General features: G+C 44.8%; 1 protein-coding gene across 1 annotated transcript in view; it reads left to right on the top strand.

Annotated features, from left to right (window-relative positions):
• kcnh5a (potassium voltage-gated channel, subfamily H (eag-related), member 5a) overlaps positions 1 to 17,934 on the top strand; it is a 133,187-nt gene that overhangs the window by 100,433 nt on the left and 14,820 nt on the right. Inside the window, exons 10-11 of the mRNA XM_055872497.1 lie at positions 7,954 to 8,206; positions 10,366 to 10,562. Of these exons, the coding sequence (XP_055728472.1) occupies positions 7,954 to 8,206; positions 10,366 to 10,562 (450 nt within the window). The remainder of the gene's footprint in view (positions 1 to 7,953; positions 8,207 to 10,365; positions 10,563 to 17,934) is intronic.

The following is a 17,934-nucleotide window of genomic DNA, read 5'->3' as shown; positions in this document are numbered from 1 at the left end:
GATGTGAGGTAATATGGCAGTTTTAGCATGAGAACTTTGTAAATAAAACAATATTAAGTTCTATGACTTGTCAGAGACGGCCAGCCCACTTTTTGATACAGATCACAGAGATACAGTTGAAGTCGGAAGTTTACATACACCTTAGCCAAATACATTTAAACTCAGTTTTTCACAATTCCTGACATTTAATCCAAGTAAAAATTCCCTGTCTTAGGTCAGTTAGGATCACCACTTTATTTTAATAATGTGAAATGTCAGAATAATAGTAGAGAGAATACGTTTTTAGCTTCTATTTCTTTCATCACATTCCCAGTAGGTCAGAGTTACCATCAAAGTTACCATCAAATTCTTGGTCACCTCCCTGACCAAGGCCCTAATCCCCCGATTGCTCAGTTTGGCCGGGCGGCCAGCTCTAGGAAGAGTCTTGGTGGTTCCAAACTTCTTCCATTTAAGAATAATGGAGGCCACTGTGTTCTTGGGGACCTTCAATGCTGCAGAAATGTTTTGGTACCCTTCCCCAGATCTGTGCCTTAACACAAATCCTGTCTCGGAGCTCTACGGGCAATTCCTTCAACATCATGGCTTGGTTTTTGCTCTGAAATAGACAGGTGTGTGCCTTTCCAAATAATGTCCAATCAATTAAATTGACCACAGGTGGACTCCAATCACGTTGTAGAAACATCTCAAGGATGATCAATGGAAACAGGATGTACCTGAGCTCAATTTCGAGTCTCATAACGAAGGGTCTTCTATTTTTAATACATTTGCAAACAAGTCTAAAAACCTGTTTTTGCTTTGTCATTATGAGGTATTGTGTGTAGATTTATGAGGAATTCATTTTATTTAATACATTTTAGAATAAGGTTGTAATGTAACAAAATGTGGAAAAAGTCAAGGGGACTGAATACTTTTCGAATGCTCTGTAAATGAGGGGATTCGCTCAACTTGAGCTCCATTTAACGTGCAGATATGTAAGTACTTTGTTTTGTCCGCATTCAGTACCAGTTTAAGCTCAACAAGTGCTTTTGACATGAAAAGCAGTCTGTAGATTAGGTATAGCCTAGTTCACAGAAGAGGCAGATGAGTACAGCACAGTATCATCAGCATAGATGTGTAGCTGACAGTTTTTCACTAAGGAAACAATATAATGTATATACAGTAGTAAGTAAGCCTTGGACAAGTAAGCCTTGGACAAATAAGCCTTGTCCGAGCAAGAACAGACAGAATGGCCCATATAGTTTATACTGTATATAGTGTGAATAATACTAGCCTGGAAATGAACCCTTGAGGAATACCTTTAGTGACCTCGAAGAATTGAGTTGACACAGTCAGCAAATTTACATTGAGATCTATCACTGAAGTACATTTTGAATCAAGAGCATTGCTATCAAGTCCGACAGAGAACAGTCTATGCAATCAAGATGAATGATCCACAGTATAGAATGCTTTTGAACGCTTTTTTGCATTTTTTTGTTTAAAAAAAAAGCATTCAATATCATTGTGATTCAGCAGAATGGTACTATGTTCCAGTCTAAATCCAGACTGATATGTATTTAAGATACAGTTCCTGGTTAAGAAGGAGAAAGGTTGTGTCGCAGCCGGCCGCGACCGAGAGACCAATGAGGCTGCACACAATTGGCCCAGCGTCGTCCGGGTTAAGGGAGGGTTTGGCCGGCCGGGATGTCCTTGTCCCAACGCGCTTTAGTGACTCCTTGTGGCTGGCCGGTCTCATGCACGCTGACTTCAGTCGCCAGTTGTATGCTGTTTCCTCCAACACATTGGTGCGACTGGCTTCCGGGTTAAGCAAGCAGTGTGTCAAGAAGCAGTGCGGCTTGGTAGGGTGGTGTTTCAGAGGACGCATGGCTCTCAACTTTCGCCTCTCCCGAGTCCTAATGGGAGTTGTTTATGATGGGACAAGACTGTAACTACCAATTGGATATCGAGAAACTGGGGAGAAAAGGGGGTAAAAAAAATATCAAGGAGAGAAGTTGAGAGTATCAATGCTTCTAATATTTTTGTCAAACATGAAAGCTTTGATATAGGGCGGTAGATGTTTAGGTCAATAGGGTTCCCAACCTTGTGACGAGGAAATACATGTCCTGCTTTCCAAACTTTAGGAATAATTCCAGAAAACAATGGGATGTTCTTGAATTGCTGTGGCATTTGCATTCCTCACCTTTACAACCATAAAAAACACTTTAAAATGACAAATGAACTCAGCAAAAAAAGAAACGTCATCTTACTGTCAACTGCGTTTATTTTCAACAAACTTAACATGTGTAAATATTTGTATGACAAAATTCTTGTATAATTCTTGTATAACAAGATTCAACAACTGAGACATAAACTGAACAAGTTCCACAGACATGTGACTAACAGAAATGGAATAATGTGTCCCTGAACAAAGGGGGGATCAAAATCAAAAGTAACAGTCAGTATCTGGTGTGGCCACCAGCTGCATTAAGTACTGCAGTGCATCTCCTCCTCGTGGACTGCACCAGATTTTCCAGTTCTTGCTGTGAGATGTTACCCCACTCTTCCACCAAGGCACCTGCAAGTTCCTTGACATTTCTGGGGGGAATGGCCCTAGCCCTCACCCTCCGATCCAACAGGTCCCAGACGTGCTCAATGGGATTGAGATCCGGGCTCTTCGCTGATCATGGCAGAAAACTGACATTCCTGTCTTGCAGGAAATCACACACAGAATGAGCAGTATGGCTGGTGGCATTGTCATGCTAGAGGGTCATGTCAGGATGAGCCTGCAGGAAGGGTACCACATGAGGGAGGAGGATGTCTTCCCTGTAACGCACAGCGTGGAGATTGCCTGCAATGACAACAAGCTCAGTCCGATGATGTTGTGACACACCGCCCCAGACCATGACAGACCCGCCACCTCCAAATCGATCCCGCTCCAGAGTACAGGCCTCGGTGTAACGCTCATTCCTTTGACAATAAACGCAAATCCGATCACCAGCCCTGGTGAGACAAAACCGCGACTCGTCAGTGGAGAGCACTTTTTTGCCAGTCCTGTCTGGTCCAGCGACAGTGGGTTTGTGCCCATAGGCGACGGTGATGTCTGGTGAGGACCTGTGAGGACCTGCCAACAGACCTACAAGCCCTCAGTCCAGCCTCTCTCAGCCTATTGCAGACAGTCTGAGCACTGATGGAGGGATTGTGCATTCCTGGTGTAACTCGGGCAGTTGTTGTTGCCATCCTGTACCTGTCTCACAGGTGTGATGTTCGGATGTACCAATCCTGTGCAGGTGTTGTTACAAGTCGTCTGCCACTGCGAGAATGATCAGCTGTCCGTCCTGTCTCTCTGTTGCGCTGTCTTAGGCGTCTCACAGTACGAACATTGCAATTTATTGCCCTGGCCACATCTGCAGTCCTCATGCCTCCTTGCAGCATGCCTAAGGCACATTCACGCAGATGAGCAGGGACCCTGGGCATCTTTCTTTTGGTGTTTTTCAGAGTCAGAAGAAAGGCCTCTTTAGTGTCCTAAGTTTTCATAACTGTGGCCTTAATTGCCTACCATCTGTAAGCTGTTAGTGTCTTAACGACTGTTCCACAGGTGCATGTTCATTAATTGTTTATGGTTCATTGAACAAGCATGGGAAACAGTTGTCACGATCGTGTACTGGAGAGAATGAGGACCAAGGCGCAGCTGGATAAGAAAACATCTTCTCTTTTAATGAAACGAACGAAGATGAACATGGAACGAAAAAACACTATTACAAACAAACAAAACAACAAAACGACCGTGAAGCTACAAACGTTCTGACATAGACAATTACCCACAATTAATGAGAGCCTATGGCTACCCTAAATAAGGCTCCCAATCAGAGACAACCGACATCAGCTGTCTCTAATTGGGAACTCATTCAGGTAACCATAGACTCTTCTAGATCACTCACCAACATAGACAACGCTAGACATCTACACTAAACACAAAACCATATTTTACACCCCATAACCCCTTTACCAAATAAACATCAAAAACCAACAAAACATAAACATTACCCATGTCACACCCTGACCTAACTAAAATAATCAAGAAAACAAAGAATAATAAGGCCAGGGCGTGACATAACCCCCCCCTTGAGGCGCGAACTCCGGGCGCACCATACACAATCTAGGGGAGGGTCTGGGTGTGCTCCCCTCCACGGTGGCGGCTCCGGCTCTGGTCGTAGTCCCCACGTCACCACAGTACCTAACCACCTCCTAGGCCTCCTCCAAACGACCCCCCTCCACATTAACCCCATTGCATTCAGGGGCAGTTCCAGACTAAGGGGCAGTACCAGGGTAAGAGGCAGTACCAGGGTCAGGGGCAGTACCAGGATCAGGGGCAGTACTAGGGTCAGGGACAGTACCAGGGTAAGGGGCAGCACCAGGGTAAGGGGCAGCACCAGGGTAAGGGGCAGCACCAGGGGAAGGGGCAGCTCCGGACTGAGGAATGGCAGCTCCGGACTGAGGAATGGCAGCTCCGGACTGAGGGACTGCAGCTCCGGACTGAGGGACTGCAGCTCCGGACTGAGGGACAGCCCATGGCTGGCTGACAGATCTGGCTGCTCATGGCTGGCTAACGGATCTGGCTGCTCATGGCTGGCTGACGGATCTGGCTGCTCATGGCTGGCTGACGGATCTGGCTGCTCATGGCTGGCTGACGGATCTGGCTGCTCATGGCTAGCTGACGGATCTGGCTGCTCATGGCTAGCTGACGGATCTGGCTGCTCATGGCTAGCTGACGGATCTGGCTGCTCATGGCTAGCTGACGGATCTGGCTGCTCATGGCTAGCTGACGGATCTGGCTGCTCATGGCTAGCTGACGGATCTGGCTGCTCATGGCTAGCTGACGGATCTGGCTGCTCATGGCTAGCTGACGGATCTGGCTGCTCATGGCTAGCTGACGGATCTGGCTGCTCATGGCTAGCTGACGGATCTGGCTGCTCATGGCTAGCTGACGGATCTGGCTGCTCATGGCTAGCTGACGGATCTGGCTGCTCATGGCTGGCTGACTGATCTGGCTGCTCCTGTCTGGTTGGCGGCTCTGGCAGATCCTGTCTGGTTGGCGGCTCTGGCAGATCCTGTCTGGTTGGCGGCTCTGGCAGATCCTGTCTGACGGACGGCTCTAGCGGCTCCTGTCTGGCTGGCGGCTCTAGCGGCTCCTGTCTGGCGGACGGCTCAGTGGGCTCATGGCAGACGGGCGGCTTTGCAGGCTCATGGCAGACGGGCGGCTTTGCAGGCTCATTGCAGACGGATGGCTCAGATGGCGCTGGGGAGACGGATGGCTCAGATGGCGCTGGGGAGACGGATGGCTCAGATGGCGCTGGGGAGACGAGCAGTTCAGTCAATGCTGTGCAGACGGCAGATTCCTGCCGGCTGAGGCGCACTGTAGGCCTGGTGCGTGGTGCCGGGACTGGTGGCACCGGGCTGGGGACACGCATCTCAGGGCTAGTGCGGGGAGCAGCAACAGGACGCACAGGACTCTGGGGACACACAGGAGGCTTGGTGCGTGGTTTAGACACTGGTGGTAAAGGGCTGGAGACACGCACCATATAGCTAGTGCGTGGAGGAGGCACTGGTGGTACTGGATTGGGGCGGGGAGGTGGCGCCGGAAATACCGGACCGTGCAGGCGTACTGGCTCCCTTGAACGCCGAGCCTGCCCAACCTTACCTGGTTCTATGCTCCCCGTCGCCTGACCAGTGCGGGGAGGTGGAATAACCCGCACCGGCCTATGTAGGCGAACCGGGGACACCATGCGTAAGGCTGGTGCCATGTACGCCGGCCCGAGGAGACGCACTGGTGACCAGATGCGTTGGGCCGGCTTCATGACATATGGCTCAACGCTCAGTCTAGCCCGGCCGATACGTGGAGCTGCAATGTACCGAACCGGGCTATGCACGCGTACAGGAGACACCGTGCGCTCTACTGCGTAACACGGTGTCTGCCCGTACTCCCGCTCTCCACGGTAAGTACAGGGAGTAGGCGCAGGTTTCCTACCTGACTTCGCCACCCTCCCTTTAAGGCCCCCCCCAAGAAATTTTTGGGGTGTACTCACGGGTCTCCAGCCTTGTCTCCGTGCTGCCTCCTCATATCGCCTCCTCTCGGCTTTCGCTGCCTCCAGCTCTTCACGAGGGAGGCGATATTCTCCAGGTTGTGCCCATGGATCTTCTTCCAATTCCTCCTCCCAACTCCAGAGATCCTGTGTAGGTATGTCCTGTTGCCGCCTTCCATGCCGCTTGGTCCTATGGTGGGTAATTCTGTCACGATCGTGTACTGGAGAGAATGAGGACCAAGGCGCAGCTGGATAAGAATACATCTTCTCTTTTAATGAAACGAACGAAGATGAACATGGAACGAAAAAACACTATTACAAACAAACAAAACAACAAAACGACCGTGAAGCTACAAACGTTCTGACATAGACAATTACCCACAATTAATGAGAGCCTATGGCTACCCTAAATAAGGCTCCCAATCAGAGACAACCGACATCAGCTGTCTCTAATTGGGAACTCATTCAGGTAACCATAGACTCTTCTAGATCACTCACCAACATAGACAACGCTAGACATCTACACTAAACACAAAACCATATTTTACACCCCATAACCCCTTTACCAAATAAACATCAAAAACCAACAAAACATAAACATTACCCATGTCACACCCTGACCTAACTAAAATAATCAAGAAAACAAAGAATAATAAGGCCAGGGCGTGACAACAGTGTTTAAACCCTTTACAATGAAGATCTGTGAAGTTATTTGGATTTTTACGAATTATCTTTGAAAGACAGGGTCCTGAAAAAGGGACGTTCCTTTTTTTTCTGAGTTTAGTTACACATCATACATGGTTTTGTTTATATTGAACTGTTTATTAATGAAAACATTGAACTGTTTATACACTGCAAAACAATAAATGTGATATGTCATATCATATATCAAAGTTCCTATGTGCAGAAATCGCTCCGCCATTTCCTGGTTGCTAAAACTCGATTAGTTCGCCTAATTTCAGTTTATGTGACAAAATAAGCTAAAGACTTAAGAACCGAAGGCATAGAAATAGCGCACATAGAACAGATCTACTGCTTTTTAGACTTTCTTTCAATGAGAATGATAGATCTATAACTCACAATTCTATGTAAATTTGGTCGGGTCGCCCGAAAAGTAACATATTGCCACTTAATGTTTATACATTTTTTATAGTACTTAGGGCAGGCAAATTGTCCAGTCGTGATAAGTAAAGTTATAATGACATGTTTTGCCGATCTGTAAGCAATCAAGTTTTGGGCACAACTTTCCTGCCACTTTACTATCAATAACCGTAAATATAGGTTTTACAACATGAGGACACTGGGATTCCATTGAATATATTTTAAAATACATAGGCTGGGATTCAGTCTATAAAGCTGTCAACAATGCAGCTTTTAAAGGCAATGTTACCGCGTTCACAGTGATCGCATTCATGATAAAGGCTGCAAATGCCGGCTCAATACGAAAAGTACATTTAAAGTCAGTTCCAGTTACCCCAGTCACTCTGCTATAACCTTGCTTGAATTGAGAACTGTTTTCTTTTCAAGACTGGTGTTGTAATATGGAACACTCTAATGTGATTCTCACCAGCATAGTAAAATGTACAGGCTTCAGTGTGTAATATCAGGGAATCATACAGTATATCTATTCACTGTGTCTCAGCCTCTAACAAGCCCTAAAAAAGCTAAACAGTCAGGGAGCATCTGAAATCCCCAAAATGATAGACACAGGAGTGTTTGTTTTTACAGTTTGGTGGCAAGCCACAAATGTGGCCCCTGGAGCAATATAAATTTGACACCCCTGACTTAAAGCTTATTTCAGATTTTTGAGCTTGCTCTTGTTGAAGATGCTCTGTAACTTGTTTTTAACACTATCCCAGTGTTAGTGTGACCAAATTGTGCTCTTGTTCCCTTTTAGGTCCTGTCAATCTGTCCCAAAGATATGCGAGCAGACATCTGTGTCCACCTTAATAGACAGGTGTTCAATGAGCACCCAGCATTTCGACTGGCCAGTGATGGCTGCTTGCGCTCTCTAGCGGTTGAGTTCCAAACCACACACTGCGCCCCAGGGGACCTCATATTCCATGCTGGCGAAAGTGTGGACACCCTTTGCTTTGTAGTATCCGGGTCATTGGAAGTTATTCAGGACGACGAGGTCATCGCCATTCTAGGTAAGCACCGCTGGGATCTGTGGCACCCCTGATTTTTTTATTATTTATTTATTATTTATTTATTTATTTATTTATCCCATTTTCTCCCCAATTTTCGTGGTATCCAATCGCTAGTAATTACTACCTTGTCTCATCGCTACAACTCCCGTACGGGCTCGGGAGAGACGAAGGTCGAAAGCCATGCGTCCTCCGAAGCACAACCCAACCAGCCGTACTGCTTCTTAACACAGCGCGCCTCCAACTCGGAAGCCAGCCGCACCAATGTGTCGGAGGAAACACCGTGTACCTGGCCCCCTTGGTTGGCACGCACTGCGCCCGGCCCGCCACAGGAGTCGCTGGATCGTGATGAGACAAGGATATCCCTACCGGCCAAACCCTCCCTACCCCGGACGACGCTATGCCAATTGTGCGTCGCCCCACGGACCTCCCGGTCGCGGCCGGCTGCGACAGAGCCTGGGCGCGAACCCAGAGACTCTGGTGGCGCAGTTAGCACTGCGATGCAGTGCCCTAGACCACTGCGCCACCCGGGAGGCCCTGTGGCACCCCTGATTAATTCTGAATCAATGAAGGATTCAACTGAGATGTTTGTCTTAAAATACCCTCATAGTGCTGTTCATGGAATGACAATCTATGAAATTGACATTTTGAAGCAATAGATCGATTTTTGTTATTATAGGGAAAGACAGTTATACTATGCTCTCAAGGCAAGGTTCAGCAGTGTTTAAAGGGATAGTTCACCCAAATGTCCTTACCCTGTAAGCAGTCTATGGACAAGGTATAAGAAATATCTATGTTTTGTTAAAAAAAAAATATATATATATTTCTTTATTTTGACAGGAAGTCATGTTGAGACGAAGGTCTATTTTTCAAATAATCTCTGCAGAATACAAAATACACACATCAGTTACGAATACGAAAGGCAAGGGGGGAACACTTCAGCGAGTTTAACGGTAGCTCATGCAAGGTACACCAAACTGGCCACTATTCCAAACGCTAACGTTTTACAATTTGTGGCACACATTGGCCAAATGAAAATAAGTAACTTCATTGAGCTACACAATCAATTTGACATACTTTAGGATAATTTGTACAGGAAACTAGAAAATGCTGCTATACCTGCTGTCATACCTTGTCCACAGACTGCTTACAGGGTAAGGAAACCAATGTGTAATTTTGGTGAACTACCCCCAATGTTCGCTGGCTTTGAACACAATCGGGTAAAAAGCCACTGATTACGGTGATTACGGTGATTGTTGCTGACTGTCTGTAGATGTATTTGCTTATCACTGATGGATTAATCAGAGTAACCAGAGTTTTTTTTTTAAATGTTGTGTTTAATGCCGGCGAACAGCTTTTTTAACATTGCCTATGAATTAGATTTTTTGAGAATCAATGCTGAATCAACCATTGAACAGCAGGGAATCTCCCTTGCATGAGTTACCGTTAAAACTCCCTGAAGTGTTCCCTCTACCAAGTTCTAGATTTTGAATTGTGGAATAACTACACACACAACAATCACTGTGCTCTGTCATTGTGCTTAAAGGCCCAATGCCGCTGTTTTTATCTCACTATCAAATAATCTCTGGGTAACAATTAAGTAGAAACAAAAATAGCTTCTGAGCAAAGAACCATTTCTCAACCAAGAATTTTGCTCTTGGAGTGGCCTGAGCAGGGAGGGGAAAACTGATAACAAAATGTTATTGCCAGAGAGGTTTGGAACACTGTTTCTTATTGGTCTATTAACGTTTTTGTCTGCACCAGGCCTTTAAGTTTGAAAGGCTGGAAAGGGTGGCAAAGCAACACTTTTCCTTAAGTTACTCTGTTGATGACACTAACCAACTCATTTTATAAGTGCAAACAGATCATTTGTCAGAGTAGGCACATTTGCTATTTAATGCTACAGTTTTTGCGACAAAATTACACATTGAACTTTAGATTTTGACATTTGTGTGCACTACATCATCAGGTACTGGTTTTTATCAGCAAAAAGTCAGTTTGGTGGAAACACACCACTGGTGGGAAAATGTGCATAGTTTCTTTATGCCAATTTTAGAATATTCGCATGAAAATCTGTCACCAATTGGAGGGAAACCTAACTAGTAACAAATTGTTTTTGGGTGAGTTTTTTTCAAAGTAATGCTACTTTTCCTGTTCCCCAGGTAAGGGAGATGTGTTTGGGGATGTCTTCTGGAAGGAAGCCAATCTGGCACATGCTTGTGCCAATGTGCGGGCTCTCACTTACTGCGACTTGCACGTAATTCGGAGAGATGCTCTGCTGAAGGTGTTGGAGTTCTACACTGCTTTTGCCAACACATTCTCCCGCAACCTAATTCTCAGCTGCAATTTGCGCAAACGGGTAAGGAATATGCACATTCATTAACACAACAGACAAGACAGCAGCACACCCGGTTCCTATCTCAGCTGGTAGAACGTTCTATATTGCAATTCAGCTTCTGAATTCAACATTTAGAGTTTTGGGGGCAGGTTCAGTTGATAGTTTCATATTTAAAAAAAATATGAACGTGTGTTGGTGGGGGGGGGGGGGGGCATGCATGATTGCGCTTCATTGTTTAATTCCTCTCCCTTACAGAACACTGTTATGAGAAAATCAAAACCGCTTAAAAAAGTGTAACCACATTATGAAGTTTGAGTGACTTAGGCTGAAGTGAGCACATTTACTATGTATGTGAACTCAGTCTAAGGTGTCCAGAATGTGTACTCTCTCTTCCTGTCAATGTCTTTCTTCATGTCTCATGTCTCCTTTCCTACGGTTCGTAAGACATTCTACTCGAGCATGAATGCATTGAGATTATGTTTTCAAATTGAGGTCCATGAACGATTCAAAAATAATCCATGAATGACAGAAAGCCTGCAGTATTACGAGCGTGTGTCACATAGGAAGAGAGACCATTTAACTTGTCAAAAATATTTACCAGGGATACTGTTTGGTCTGAGTTGGTCTGTGTAATTCAAACCTGGTGCATTTAACTATGTTCTACAATACACTTTCACAGGTCTGTTTGATTTCCACAGAAGCATGTCTTGGGAGGAGGGAGTTGACACTTGATATAGAAATGGACAGTGCTGTGGTTTGTAGATGATCTCGCAAAGTCAGTCATGACAGCAAACCTGGCTGAAAAGTTCATGAGTGTAGCCATTGTTGGCTTTGGGATTTCTAAATCTAGAGTCAACTTCCACCAACTCGGACATGTTGCTGTACAAATCAAACACACTAGTGGAAAACTTGTATAAACAGGAGACAAAGGGCTGTGAGACATGGGTTTGATTCTAGACACATGAAAAGTGGGATGTATACAGAGGTTACGGGGCAACAGAAGACGAACAGCAGAGAGGCTAATGACCTTGGAGATGGGAAAAGGGCCGATAAACCAGGAGAAAGTTTGCGGGACTCCACCTGGAGGGGCAGCCCAAGACGATACCGGGGAGCCAGGGTCCTGTGGCGGTCCGCTTGTTGTCAATACCTGGAGGTGGTCTTGAGAAGGGCCGACCGGGCTCCCTTCCAGGTATGACAACAGTGGTGGACAAACATCTGGGCCGAAGGTATGCCGACCTCTTCCTCTTGCTCAGGGAAGAGTGGGGGCTGATCACCCAGGGAACGCTCAAAGGGCGAGAGACCTGTGGCAGAGAAAGAAAGGGTGATGCAGGCGTATTCGACCCACACTAGTTGCTGGCTCCAGTCGGTGGGGTTGGCGGAGACCGAGGCAGCGAAGAGTCGTCTCCAGGTCTTGGTTGGCTCGCTCCGTCTAGGTTGGCTCGCTCCAACGAGATCTTGGTTGGCTCGTTGGACTGGGGGTGGAACCTGGAGGACAGGCTGGCCGACGGGACGAGAACTGAGGACCCCGGTCGGAGACCATGTCCACTGGGAGTCCATGGATCCACCATGAGCTGGGCCATCTCGTTGGCAGAGGGTAGCTTGGGGTGAGGTATGAAGTGGGCTGATTAAAACCGGTCCACTACTGTCAGTCAGGATGGCGGTGTTGCCATCAGACAAGGGGAGACCAATGACAAAGTCCAGGGATATGTGAAACTAGTGATGGTGAGGGACAGGCAGAGGTTGAAGGAGACCAGCCAGGGCTTGCCGAGGAGTCTTGTTCTGCGCACAGATCGTGCATAAGCCGACGAACGCTGAGACGTCAGGAACCATGGTAGGCCACCAAAAGCATTGTTGCACAAAGGTCAGGGTCCAACGGGAGCCCGGGTGGCAGGGTGGGCCCTCTCCAGGACCGAGGAGAGGACCCATCAGGAACAAACATCCAGTTATCTGCCCCGCCCCCCCGGGGGTTTGGCTGGGAATGCTGCGCCTCACGAACATGCTTCCCTATTCTGTCACCATGCACGAGGTGCTGTCTCCAGGCACGAGACGGGAAGGATGGTCTCGGGTTCCAGGGTTGTAGCCATGGGGCTATAGCGGCATGACAGCGCGTTTTACATTCTTGGATCCCAGTCGATATGAGAGGGAGAAGTTGAACTGTGGGAAAAGCAGGGCCCAACTAGCTTGCCTGGAATTGAGATGCTTGGCGGTGCGGAGATATTTCAGGTTCTTGTGGTCAGTCCACACAATGAATGGATGTTCCGCCCTCTCCAGCCAGTGCCTCCACTCCTCCAACGTCATCTTCACAGCAAGAAGCGGTCCTTGTACTCCACGGGAATGGCGGACAGGTCCGGGGCAACTTCCGAGCTCCCAGGAAGACGTCCCGGGGCAGGCTGCGCTGACTTCAGCATGGCAGAACGGGCTCCAGCCCGTGATGGCACCAGCAGACCAGTCAATAAGAGGATTTGTGTTGCTGGAGCCAAGAGAATCCCAATACCACGGGAACCTGAGGAGACTTAATGAGCATAAATTGGATCGTCTCGCTGTGGTTCCCTGACACATGTAGGTTGATGGGGGTGGTATTGTGGGTGACCCGGCCTATAGAGAGCCTGTCCAACGCTCTAATGTCCATGGGAATGGAGAGGGGCTGACTGGTGTCGTGTCTTTGGCATCATTAAACTGAAGATGAATCTTTATCAAAAATTCTCTGTAATTATTATATGATTAAACTACTTAATTATGTAACTGTAATTAACTAGGAAGTCGGGGCACTAAGGAAAATATTCAGATTACAAAGTTATAATTTTCCTAATATAACTTTCAGATATTTTAATATCTGATCACTTAGTCTTCTGATTAATGAATTATTCTTTACCTCACATTAGTCTCATTCCAAACGTCGTAAATTGTTGGTTATCTGCACGAACCCAGTCTTCACTATGAGTCATCCATACATCAATTGTCTTAAAATCATTTTTTTACTAACTAAGTACTCACAGAAATGCATCACACAAACAAACAAAGTAGATATGGTTACAAATAAATGATAGGGGGATGTGCCATAGTGGGCTAAACCGGCATGGCGGCTTGGTAGACAGAGGGACTGATAAGGGCACGAAAGATAAGAGACACTACAAAGTGGATAATTATAACAATTGAAATGCTAATCCTTTGCACATGAACGCTCACTCATTCGCTAGTAATTGCAATCAATATAGATATTTACGCTCAGTGTGTCGTCGGGATCTCTGTTGAAAAGTTTGTTTCTGTTGGAGAGTTTGTCCGCCCTCTGTCTGTCGTGGTTAGAATGGATAGTTCAGAGGGACATTCATTCATGTCGTTATAGATAGATGTTTCGGCGGTTGTCGGTCTTCTCGTTCAATGATACCGAATTCCTAGCTGCAGACTAGTAATTATTATCAAAGACTTGTTCTTATTCTGTCGGTATCGATAGTCTAAGAGGTTAACCACGTGGGATGGTTAAAAGATTCAGCAATCTACTTAAACCTTATTTCCCTTATTTCCCTGATAGAGGTACTGGTCTCGTCTCAACCCTTAGCCCTCTCATAATTGAGGTAAGCTTGGTCTGGTGATAGAAAATCCAGGTGGGGGTTTTATTCAGGACATAGAAAAAGGCTGTATCATGATGCCAGGTCCTGTCTGTGCCCCTGGGGGCGTGCCAATGACTTCGTGAAACTTTAACTTCTTGACGCACGGATCCCTTTAGCGGGATCATTTTCGTAAACAACCGCTGAATTGCAGAGCGCCAAATTCAAAAAAAATACTAAAAATATTTATGATCATGAAATCACAAGTGAAATATACCAAAACACAGTTTAGCTTGTTGTTAATCCACCTATCGTGTCAGATTTAGAAAATATGCTTTACAGCGAAATCAATCCAAGCGTTTGTGAGTTTTTCGATCACTAGACAAAACAGTAAGAACAGCTAGCCGCAAATTAGCTTGGTCACGAAAGTCAGAAAAGCAATAAAATTAATCGCTTACCTTTGATGATCTTCGGATGTTTGCACTCACGAGACTCCCAGTTACACAATAAATGTTATTTTTGTTCAATAAAGATTATTTTTATAACCAAAAACCTCCATTTGGTTAGCGCGTTATGTTTAGAAAACCACAGGGCAGACAGGGCAAACTAAGGTCAGACGAGGGCAGACGAAAATTCCAAAAAGTATCCGTAATGTTCGTAGAAACATGTCAAACGTTTTTTATAATCAATCCTCAGGTTGTTTTTAACATACATAATCGATAATATTTCAACCAGACGGTAAACTATTCAATACTACAGAGAAAGAAAATGTCGAGCTACAACTCTCGCGCGCATGAACTAATCAAAGGACACCTGACGCGTTTTGATAAATTTTGCTAATTATTCAAAATAAAAGCTTGAAACTATGTCTAAAGCCTGGTCACAGCCTGAGGAAGCCATTGGAAAAGGATTCTGGTTGATACCCCTTTAAATGGAGGATGGGCAGGCAATGAAACAGGGATTTTTCCAAATAAAAGGCACTTCCGGGTTGGATTTCCTCAGGTTTTCGCCTCCAAAGTCAGTTCTGTTATACTCACAGACAATATTTTGACAGTTTTGGAAACTTTAGAGTGTTTTCTATCCTAATCTGTCAATTATATGGATATTCTAGCATCTGGGCCTGAGAAATAGTCAGTTTACCTTGGGAGTCAGGCGCACCCACTGGGAAGCCAGGCCCAGCCAATTAGAACGAGGTTTTCCCCACAAAGGGCTTGATTATAGACAGAAATACTCCTCAGTTTCATCAGCTGTCCGGGTGACTGGTCTCAGACGATCCCACAGATGAATAAGATGGATGTAGAGGTCCTGGGCTGGCGGGGTTACACATGGTCTGCGGTTGTGAGGCCGTTTGGAATATTAAATTCTCTGGCAACAGCTCTGGTGGACATTCCTGAAGTTAACAGGCAAATTGCACGCTCCCTCAATACTTGAGATCTATGGCATTGTGTTGTGTGACAAAACTGCATATTTCAGAGTGGCCTTTTATTGAACCCAGCACAAGGTGCACCTGTGTAATGATCATTCTGTTTAATCAGCTTCTTGATATGCCACACATTTTAGGTGGATGGATTATCTTGGCAACGGAGAAATGCTCACTAACAGGGAGGTAAACAAATTTGTGCACAAAAATGGAGTAGAATAAGCTTTTTCTGCATAAGGCACATTTCTGGGATCTTTCATTTCAGCTCATTAAACATGGGACCAACACTTTACATGTTGCATTTATATTTTTGTTCAGTATATATGGATACTCTATGGAGGAGTTAGTTAAATCAAAATGAAATTATGAGTTGAATATTTTCAGGGCAGTGTTGGTCAAATAAAACATAAGAGATCATTAAAAATACCCTTTTGTTAGATATTACATGGTCTCGATTACAGAAAGATAAAATACTCTCTCAAATGTATGTGTGTGCCGGTGTATGTGTGGTTTGGGTGGGTAAGGCGGTGGGGGAGGAAGGGGGAGGGTACTTGATCCGGTTAGGGAAGAGGGGAAGCTCGGCTTGGGTGAGATAAAGGGGGGAGGAAAACTGGGAGGGGGAGGTGGAGAGGGATACGCTTGACTTGGGAGAGGGCGAAAAGAAGGATGTATCTATAATACAATGTAATTGTGTTTATTTTTGTGACTTGCAAACCTTCTGTAAAATGAATTAGTTCTGGCCCGATTAGGAGAGGACGTTGAGTCATTATTATTCATTTTGAACCATTATAGCTAAGCTCCAATGGTGGTCATTGGTTAGAGTGGAGATGTGCTCTATCTGAGGGATTGGGACGGGGTAGCTGAGAGGGCATCTGACACGTTGTGTGGTGCCTCTCAACTCATCTCACTCTGGCCTTTCGGTGCACCCACTCTCCCCACCAGCCAATATACTTTCATTGACAAGGTATTACAAACTGAGCACAGTACTTAAGTGGCAAGCCTTCTGCAATGTATTTACAATAACATGATCCACAGACTGTTGGTACATTAGGAGAGGAGTTGGAGCTTAAAAAACATATAAAAGGCGCAGCGCCTCAAAGTGCAAAGAAGTGCTTTGCTTTTTGTTCTTTTGTGTTCTGTTAAATGTTTTCTCTGCCTACATGTTCACATGTTCTATATATGTAATGTATACAATAACTACAGTATGTATTCATACTATGAATCTCCCATATCAATGGGATGTCCACTGCCTTCTGCAAAACATTTTTGTATTACGTTTATTCAATGATAGATGAAACATACAGGGTTAACTTTGATTGAACATTTAAAGAGTAGCTTGATTGGAGAGGGCTATGCTGCCACCTACTGTATTAACAGCAGAGGTGTAGGCATCCTGATAAACAAGAATATTCCATTTTCCCTTATATCCCAGCACATGGACCAAGAAGGACGTTTTCTAATTTTGAAATGTACGTTACATTATGTTTTTAGATAGAATTCAAGCTATGTTTAATCAAATCCAGACAGGAACTATAATTTAAATCACACATTCCACAAGTTAAATAGACACAGAAATAAAAAAGGCAAATTCAAGGAGCCTCCAAAGATGCTGAAAATGCTAATCTCCACAAATAATTTACAGGACACCTGGAGATTACTATTCTCAACTACAAAAGACTACTACAAAGTAAGAAAATCTATTCAAGAATTGACTACATTTTTCTTTCCAAAAATGCATTCAACAATATACTGGGTTAAAAAGTCCATGACGTAGTGATATCGGATAATTCTCCTGCATCATTGATAACTACACCAACAGAAAATACAATTAGTGACATATGGAGAATGAACAGAAAACATCTTCAAGACCCGACATTTACTAAATATGCAAACAAAAAATGTTAAACTTTACCATTACAAATGTAGACATAGAGGACAGAGAAAAACTGACCCCCGACATAATTGTGCATGCTTTAAAGGCATGCATACGTAAGGGGAATGATACTAGCATATTCTGAGTTAGAAATTAAAATGAATGAAAAATAAATCACCATTTTAGAAAAGGCCCATAAAAAATATTTACAAGGTAAAGAAGAAAATACCATTTCTGAACTTAAGAAAGAATATGATCTTTTATTTTTTAAGAGAACCAACAACTACAGGTTAAATTCAAATAAAGCACACAATTGAATGGCAAATAAACCTGGTAAACACCTCGCAGCCCTCACAAAACGAATACACGTCAAACCAGTTATAATTTTAAAATATAAGGATACAAATGCTTTAATTAGAAACAACAATGCTATTAATTACCATTTTAAAAGCTTCTATGGAATTCTAGATACTGTAAATCAGAATAAACAACAGTTGGACTGATCCTACAGCTTTCTTAGACTCAACAACCCTGAAGCAACTATCAGCAGACAAA

This window comes from Salvelinus fontinalis, chromosome 20 (genome assembly GCF_029448725.1).
Source record: "Salvelinus fontinalis isolate EN_2023a chromosome 20, ASM2944872v1, whole genome shotgun sequence".
Taxonomy (NCBI): Eukaryota; Metazoa; Chordata; class Actinopteri; order Salmoniformes; family Salmonidae; genus Salvelinus; species Salvelinus fontinalis.
Note: the sequence above shows the minus strand (reverse complement) of the source record. Positions and strands in the feature narration are given on the sequence as shown.